Source organism: Aulostomus chinensis, chromosome 8 (assembly GCF_037954235.1).
Source record: "Aulostomus chinensis isolate RoL2024-O1b breed Wild chromosome 8, RoL_Achi_v1.0, whole genome shotgun sequence".
NCBI lineage: Eukaryota > Metazoa > Chordata > Actinopteri > Syngnathiformes > Aulostomidae > Aulostomus > Aulostomus chinensis.
Genome location: NC_141327.1, coordinates 15,093,813 through 15,102,209, shown reverse-complemented (window position 1 = coordinate 15,102,209; position 8,397 = coordinate 15,093,813). Strand labels below are relative to the sequence as shown.

Sequence of the window (8,397 nt, the reverse complement as noted above, 5' to 3'; positions counted from 1 at the left end):
ATTCATGTTTATTGTTTCTAAACCAGTGGGTCTATTGTGCTCTTGTTTTAGGTCTTTGGAGTTTTGACGGGTCTGAATTGAGTCTGTGGTCTGTGTGGTTGATTACATGAGACAAAAATAACCTTTTCTGGACACGAGTATTTTTATTGCATAATAATTTGCATGTTAAAACATCAACTTTTAATCAGGCCAGGCTGCGAAGGCATTCATCCAAACCTTTTTATTCTCTTCTGATATGGAAATCGTCACAAGAACATAAGGTTTGGGACGAAAGTAAAGGGTGAGAGGAATGCATGAGATAACAGCTGACGCGTGACTCTAGTGTTTGAAGTTGAATCGCGACATGAACCAAATAACAGTAGTTGTGCAACTTGCAGCAGTAGCCTTCACATTAAAAAAAATACAAACAAAACACATCATTCTGAAAGAGGTTTGAAGATCCAGGATAAAACTTGAGTCAGGTCATGAAGCACGATTATTAAATAACTGCACAGTAAATCTGTTTGGAGTTCTGTTGTCAGTTTTACTTTATAAATGTCTCCACATAAAAAGGACCATTCGTCTTCACCCACCACCACCTGGGATCTGGAGTAACAGCAGATTTTCTGGTCGTGATTCATTCGTGTTGGATAAAGGAGATCCTGAATGTGGTTGGTGCGTGTGACGCTGCAGCAAACTGCAACGCTACAATACATGTCGGGATGTTCAAGACGCTCTTCGGCCTCTGAGAGATGAAACATAGTTCCGAAACGTCAGTTCACTCCAGGTCAAAACAAATCGACTACGCCAACACGACACTCGTTCCCCCACTCATAAACCTGATAAATAAAGATATACAAATATAAAGGAGATGTACAGCAGATGGTATATATTACAAGTCTTTCCCGTCAAACATTACAATACCAGACAGCCTTGTTTAAATATCATGAAAAACACTAAACTGGCTTCAGGGACACAGTTCAGACCACTGGTGGAGTATAACTGGAGATTTCTCCTGCATTTTACTCCTACAAGCCAAAGATTCTCTGAGATGTCTGATGAATGAATCAAGACTAACAGGCCTTGACCCACTCTGAAGTTCATAATACTATGAAAAAAAAGAAAAGAAAAAAAAAAGAGTTTTCAGGCAACACCTAAAGGGTCACGGACTCCAATATTTGCAGAAGGAAGAGTTCTAATCTGCCCCCTACAGGTGAGACTTGACATGACGCCTCTCTCAGGGTCTCACAGGAAGACAAACTCATCACTGTTTCTTCGGTTGTTACTCCGGCCCAGTTTGCCAGGAGGCAGAATGTGGGCAGCAGGTCCGCTGTGATTGCTGCTGTGACCCTCAAGCCCATAATCCTGACCCTGACCCTCCACGAATGTGAAGATGGGGTACTTCTCCATGGACGATGACAGCGCCTGAAAGGGTCACACATACCAGCCAATTAACTCGAAACACATCAGAAAATAACTGATTGAAGATGAAGCGGTCACGTAAAGACAGCATTTATTTTGTATCCAACAGCAGATAGGTGATGTTTAATGCTACTGAATGATCAATGTCGTGAGATGAAGGTGTAAAAACTCACCAAACTAACAGCAGAACACAGGGACTCAAAATCTTTCTTGTTCTTGGCGTAAAAGCCGATTGTACAGCTGGGATCCATACGGTTGAAGGGCATCTTTTTTGGGGATGTACAGTGAAAGGACTACAGGATGACAGGAGACACGTTGAACAAAAATATAAATTTTTTTTAAAAAAAAGGTCAAAAGCCTCAAATGGCCAGTACAATAAAACCTGTTATGGGACTCACTTTTTAAGTCTAATATGTTCAGAGAAAACACGTGCAGACAGTGACACCAACCTCCAGTGAGAAGTTGACTTGTGTGACGTCCACCACAGGCTGGCAGTAGTGAGGGTCCAGATACAGCAGCTGCTCATCTGACAAACACCGGGAACAGGAAGTAAAACGGCAGAAATAAAAGGTGTGCGTCATGAGAAACTTTCCAAGTCGGTAACAGATGAATGGCTCCGTCACATATTCGCAAGTTCCCTTGTAGACGTTCGGATCAAATAAACAAATAAATAAATAAAGATCGTAGATTCAAAGATAACTGCCTGACAGAGACGCTCCACAAGGAGGAGCGAGTCGATCTTTAACACAGAGCTTGAGTTTCTGCGTTGCTGAGCTGAAACATCAAAGCGCTTGCAAAGACAGTTTCAATGAAAGGAAAATCCACTGTGAAGGAGTTGGGGGATTCTGGCGAACTGTGGACAGATTTGTGTGATAAAAGGCTCTTTAGAAAGACAACATCAGCTGCAGTTTGGCTGTTCCAACATGGCCCTGGGCTTCTTTGCATGTGTTTAACTTGTCTATATGTTTAGGTTACCAACCCATGACAGGTGACTGACTGACAAGAGGAGATAAAAACAATATGTCAAGAACAGGTAATTGTCTTAACAACACAATGAAAGCACATTCCCCTTTTCAAAGTAAAAATCAGCCATGCTGAAGGGGCCTGAATGTGGACTGTACCATCTTCTGTTATTTTATGTTGCTGCTGTGTGTTTTAACTTTGTCTTTGTTCTTCTGAATTCAGCACTGTGGAAACAAACCTTATCTCGGGGACAATACAGTCTAAAACAATATATCATTGTTCTTTAATCGTTGTTTAAAGAACACAAAGATGCTGGTTCTCACCTTGGAAGCCTATGAAGTACAGGGAATGCTTTGGTTTGCCTCCGATGATTCCAATGCAACATTCCAGCTGAAGGATGTTCTGAAAACGTACAATGAGACTGAGTTCACCCTGACTTCAGTCACCATACCGAGATGTTTAAAAACCCTGCAGGGGTGTGACTCATGTTGACAGGAAAACTAGTATTCACACATTTACTTATTTTCTTTTTCTCTTCCTCTTTAGACATGATCCTGGATCAGTTGCTGTTCCACCACAGAGAACTTTCCTTCAAAATAAAAGCATCAGGTGGCTTTGAGAGCCTAATACTGAACAATTCTGTCTGGATGGGATGGAAGTTTGCTGTCAGTGGCTAAGCTAACATCACTCACTCATTTGAGCTCCCTGCTGTAACATTATATGAGCAGTACTTACTTGCCCCTGTTTTTACCAACACTACCCCCACCGACTTTAACAGGGAACATCCTGATCACCCCCTCCCCATTTTTCCCCCATCACTCTCTCGTCATCTTTGCTCGTGCGCTGCTAAAGCCCACCAGAAGTAGAGATGAGCTTGGGCCGTATGACTGAACAGGCAGAATCCAAGCCAAGATTTTTCCAAGCTGACCAACAGGTTGCTAAATGCCTCTGAAACATCGATTAGCAAAAACCTGCACCCTTCACAGCCCTGGTGTAGGTTATGTACTACCAGTGGAAGGTTACTGCTTTAATGAACAACGATGAATAAATGGGCAAAGGGTTTGAGGCAGCACATACAGACCTTGACACATTCTGTGTAGGATGGGTTGAGGACCTCTCCTCCCAGGCGAACAGGTACCAGAATGATGACCGATTTCCAGGCCTGGCAGGTTGGATCAGGGGGAGTTTGACTTTGCGATGGCTCACACAGACGCACCACATCCTCCTTGTACACTGGCGATGAACAGAGATACGATGAGGAAAAAAAGAACATCAAGAAAGTCTTCTTCAAGTGAGATCGTTGCAAAAAGGACCACATGTCAGAATTACTCAGAGCAAGAAACACAACGATAGTCCGTTAATCTAACCTGTACAATCCTGAGCCACATATACAGCCAGGTTGCCGACAACAGAGGTTTTGGCTACCGCTTTCCTGTAAGATATATTCAGTCCTCAAATCAATGCCTAGACCTGTTTATGAAATTATACAGTTAAGAGTTGAGTTGAGAAAAGACGGTTCTTACCGTAGGATGTGTGCTACTATAGAGGGGCCGTACCAGTCTCCAGCTTTCTTTCCTGAACTTTTGCCGATTCCCACCAGCTGGTGAACCCCAAAAGGTGCTGGCGGTTGATCCCCGAACCATGTGATCAGCTTGTGGTGAATGGGATCTGCCTGTCTATCCCTCGAAGACTCCGGCTTGTTTTTCTGGCTGCATCTTGGTGTGTGATCAGTTGGTAAAGTTTTTTCAGAGGTGTTGGGTCCTCGCGAGGAACCAAAAGATGGGATGGGGACCCCTCCAGCCCGAGCTACGGAACGTGTTCGGAATGCTTCAAACTCTACATCAGTTAGCTGCTGAGCATCTGGCCAAGTCCAGTCTGCAGAGTATAAAAACAAGGTAGGTCACAGCAAGGTTATAGGTCTGAGGGGAAATGTTCAACTATAAGCTTTAAAGAGTCCAAAGAAGGTATCATTTGAATTCAGTTCTTAATTACAACTGAAACACAAAAACCTTTTAAAAAAAAATCACGCTAATGCATGTATGTTACTGGGTTTATATTTCTGTCCAAGAAGAGTAAAATGTGGCAGAAAAACATACCTCGGGGCATCAGATGGACCAGGAGGCCCTGAGCTAGCAGCATCTGTCCACTGCGCAGCATGCAGCCCCAGCCACAGTCTGTGGTCCAGGTGGAGCCCTCCAGCTGAGGAAACTCCCTCCTGTAGGTCAGCCAAATCCTGGATACAAAGGCCAGATGGAACTGCTCCACTTGTTCTGAGAGGGAGTGCAGAGAAGGGAAAATGAGGATGGAGGCTGAAAAATTAAAAGAGGACGACTTTCTTTCACTCTGTTGTAAGCCCAGAGAAAGAAAGTAAGATTAACACGCATTCCAGTAACACCTTCGTCCGATCTTTGATGTGTTGTTCTGCAGACGATAGGATCTCCGATGAAACGAGAGCTTACCTTCACTGTTGAGCAGATAGGACTGACCCAGGACAGTGACTGGTGAAGTCTTGTTGAAGGAGGTTTTAGTTTTAACAGTCCAACCTAAAGAAAGACAGAGAAGCAAACCAAGCTGAGGAAAGAATTCACTGAGCAGAAAGAAATGCCTGATGTCTGATCTAGGTGATTTACTGTGAACATACTGACATGTTTTCTGTATGATTTTCTCAACATCTTAACAAGTTTTACTTGTCTGCATGGTAAATGGCCTGTATTTATATCGCGCCTTCCTACCACGGTTGTACTTAAAGTGCTTTACAAAGGTGACTAAAGTACCCACTCACACACTGATAGCAGAGGCTGCCACGCTTCCCCTACTAGACAGCCATTCTACCTCCGTGCCGTGTCACTGTGGGGAACCTGGTTAGTTTGCCCCCCATCTATTTTTTAAATGTATTTTATTTATTTTAGAAAGGAGAACTGTTTATCTTGTCTATAAGGATTGTAGTTTGTACGACATGAGGGCGCCGCAGGATCGTTACGACATCGGGTTCTGACACTTCACTCGGCTCGGCTGTAGGTGCCAGGTGAGAGTCGAGCACCTACTGTGAACTGCTGATGAGATCGGGTCGCTCTGTGCAATGTTATTATTACAGATTGAAATAAAAACAAGAACTACAACACCCTTGTGAGTGTCGTTCTTTACACATGTGCAACATCACCATATTATAAAATACATGCCCACGTGTAGATAAATGATAAAATCACACACTGACAGATGCACACATACATTCTTAGAATAACAAACCATATTTGACATTGTTCCATGCTGACATCAGCTTGGCTTTCAGTTTGTCCATTTCCTCCGGCTCTCCACTGGCTTCTTTACTGGGATCTGGAGGCTGCGCCCGCCTCACACCAAAGCTGCCCTGCTGCTCCAGCGGCTGTTGCCTCCGACTCTCCAACACCTCACTCTGCATCACTCCACCAACATACTGGGCCGCGTTGGGGGAAACTGAGTTCATGGCTCTGACTTCTCAGAGCTGGACTCTGGCACCCCTCATTGCAACACACAACTGTGAGGGTAGAAAGAGGGCAGGATTAAAAAGGTAACTAAGTTTAACTATTGACTTGAAGCTCAGACAGCTGCTCAAGCAAGTTTAGATGGCTCTTCAGGTGGAAAACAGTCACTGAAATTGTCAACAAACCCATTAAAAGACACAACGCAAAAGCTTAACTAATGTCTACCATCAGACATCTCCCGTGTAGCCACTCCATTATGACCTGCTGCATCCTAGATCTATACTCACTCTGTCCAAAAACCATTAAAACACAACAGTGAACCACAGTAACATGGGATTGTACTTTATTCTGTTTCAATCCCATTAACTGACCTAAATAATAGAGCAGTAAATGTGTATTGACTTGTGGCTGAAATAGTCCACATCAAATGCACTTCTCCCTTGTTCCCTCTACAAAAAATAGTGGTGTTACTTGACCAGTTGGAACCAATGAGCTTGGCTTGACAAATCTATTAAATCACATGGTTTTATTACTCTGTAAAAAAGGGAGGGGAAAAAAGGCACTAAGTTTAGGGCTGTAAACCAAAGGCCTCACTTCCTTAAAATTCATGTGTAACATGCATATTCTCAGTAAAAAGTCTTCTATTACAAAGCTGCACCAGGCAAACAAAAAAAAAAAGAAGAAGAAAAAACCCTAGACTGAAACTGAGTAGCAGTTTCATAAGGAACACTGCGTAGTCACTGATTACAATAGTGAGGACATTCCTGTGAGGGGAAAACCTCATGTGATTAGCATTTGACAACCGTGTGTTACAGTTCAACAAGTGAAGTTTCAGCAACATTTAAAAACAGAGGACAGAGGGGTCGAGCTGGTAAGAAGATGACGAGGGTGGAAGTCTGGATTTGACCAGAGAGGAAGCAGGGGACCAAAAGGGAGAAAATGTGAAAACTGAATGAGGAGAAATGAGAATCTCTACCTATGTAACTTAAAAGTGGCCACATCATTTTTTGTATACATTAGCTGTGTTATAGTTTTGGAAAAATAAAGTCGGCATGTGAAGAAGTACATACAAAAAAGAATGACAGCACTATAGAATGATTTGTTGTGGAGGGCAATTTTTTCCCACAAATCACAGACAGGTTTTAAACACTGTATGAGCGGTAAAATCATCTCCCAGATGTTTGCATCGCCTGGCTCTGTTTCTGGAAGGTAGACATTATTGGTCACAGTAGATCTACCTGTAACTTAACATATGTTGCTGCAGAACAAACATTTACTCATCAGAACATGAATAAGCCTCTTACATTCACGTCATGCCACAAACAAGCAGGACAAAAAATGAATTGTAATTTAATAACAGATTCAGCACACACCTATCAGCCAAAGCCTTAGAACAACAGGTTTGACACTGAGTGTAACACAGCAGCCCCGCAATAATTTCCCCATCAATCATTCTGCTGTGCTGACCAGTTTGTACTGAGTTCGTATCAAATACATGATAATTATTACCAGTGTCATTTTGACAGCTGTCATCTACGGTGCTGTTGAACTGGCTCATTCATACTGGAGGCCTTCCCACATAGTTTGTCACCTCAGTCTTATGAATGTCTCAATATCAAACACACGTCGCAACCTTCAGAAACGGCTATTAAAATAAAGCAGCTTATGTCGAACAGATTTAATAAAACAACACATTTAAAGTGGTTCTAGTGCTTAGCTGTTGGTGAACAGAACCACAGATATCTTGGTCCCACGGTGAAGAGCTGGTTTGTGAATCCCGTCTCACATTCGTAAAGACACACCAGCGTGGTTATTCGTAGTAACATAGCTAGCTCACGTAAAAAAACAAAAAACAAAATATATACCTGGACACATATATATTCGTTCTCTAACAACTTCGTAGCTGCTGTAGAAGGCGGTTGCGGTGGTCAGTACCTTGAAGTAGCTTGGTTCATCTTGATGATTTCCTCCCGGTACACCCGCAAAGTCAGCCTTTACACCTCAACACCGGGCACTGTTAGCCTGCTACAGCTAGCTACCGATAGCGCCTTATGCTAGTCCACGGCATTAGCTACCTAGCTAGTTAGCTAGCGGTCAAACCGGATTGTCCACAAACCTGAACGACTTCCTAACAATCGCAGATAACATTAGTATGATAGGTGGTCCTAAATTCACAAATAACAAGTATACGTGTTCACGGTGGTGAAGACAATCCAGCAAATATAGCAGCCAAGTGTATTTCCCTGAGCAAACAGGCTTGGTGTTGTTCTTCCGGATTGATGGGGATTGGATGGTTCCATTATCTCATTACGTTAATAGTATGCTATTGGCTAATATTCACTACAGTTATATAAGGCTAAGAATCACATGACACCTTGTCTACATTATTGCTACAGTTCAGTCTTTTAAATAATCTTTAACTAGATCCCAAATCATTCAGCCTTCAAATAAAGTTGCCTAGAATTTGTGTGGTTCCTTAGAAAACGGTGTCATTGCCATTCTTGTAAGACCAAGACGGGGAAAATTAACGTTTTGAAATTCTTTATAGATGCAATGTTAAATGTGAGAAATT

General features: G+C 42.6%; 1 protein-coding gene across 2 annotated transcripts; it reads right to left on the bottom strand.

Moving 5' to 3' along the window:
* Window positions 1-129: 129 nt before the first annotated feature.
* Window positions 130-8,119, bottom strand: atg4da (autophagy related 4D, cysteine peptidase a). Of its 2 annotated transcripts, none has more exons than XM_086211173.1 (11): window positions 7,691-8,119; window positions 5,611-5,878; window positions 4,824-4,907; window positions 4,461-4,634; window positions 3,888-4,239; window positions 3,732-3,796; window positions 3,446-3,597; window positions 2,688-2,766; window positions 1,851-1,927; window positions 1,575-1,694; window positions 130-1,404 (listed from the first exon to the last, which is right to left on the bottom strand). In XM_086211173.1, exons 2-11 carry the CDS (start codon window positions 5,825-5,827, stop codon window positions 1,225-1,227), a joined length of 1,500 nt encoding a protein of 499 aa, XP_086067299.1. In that variant the 5' UTR covers window positions 5,828-5,878; window positions 7,691-8,119; the 3' UTR covers window positions 130-1,224. The 2 variants fall into 2 exon arrangements, with proteins under 2 accessions (XP_086067299.1, XP_086067298.1); XM_086211172.1 differs by having other exon boundaries at window positions 7,761-8,119.
* Between the last annotated feature and the right edge of the window lie 278 nt (window positions 8,120-8,397).

Bases quoted from the DNA above. Each gene is read 5' to 3' on its own strand.
- atg4da (XM_086211173.1), bottom strand. From the start codon at position 5,827: ATGAACTCAGTTTCCCCCAACGCGGCCCAGTATGTTGGTGGAGTGATG. The intron at 1,928-2,687 runs GTGAGAACCAGC...GGTGTTTGTCAG, and splicing joins GTACTTCATAGGCTTCCAAG to ATGAGCAGCTGCTGTATCTG. The intron at 1,405-1,574 runs GTGAGTTTTTAC...TGACCCTTTCAG, and splicing joins TGTGTTCTGCTGTTAGTTTG to GCGCTGTCATCGTCCATGGA.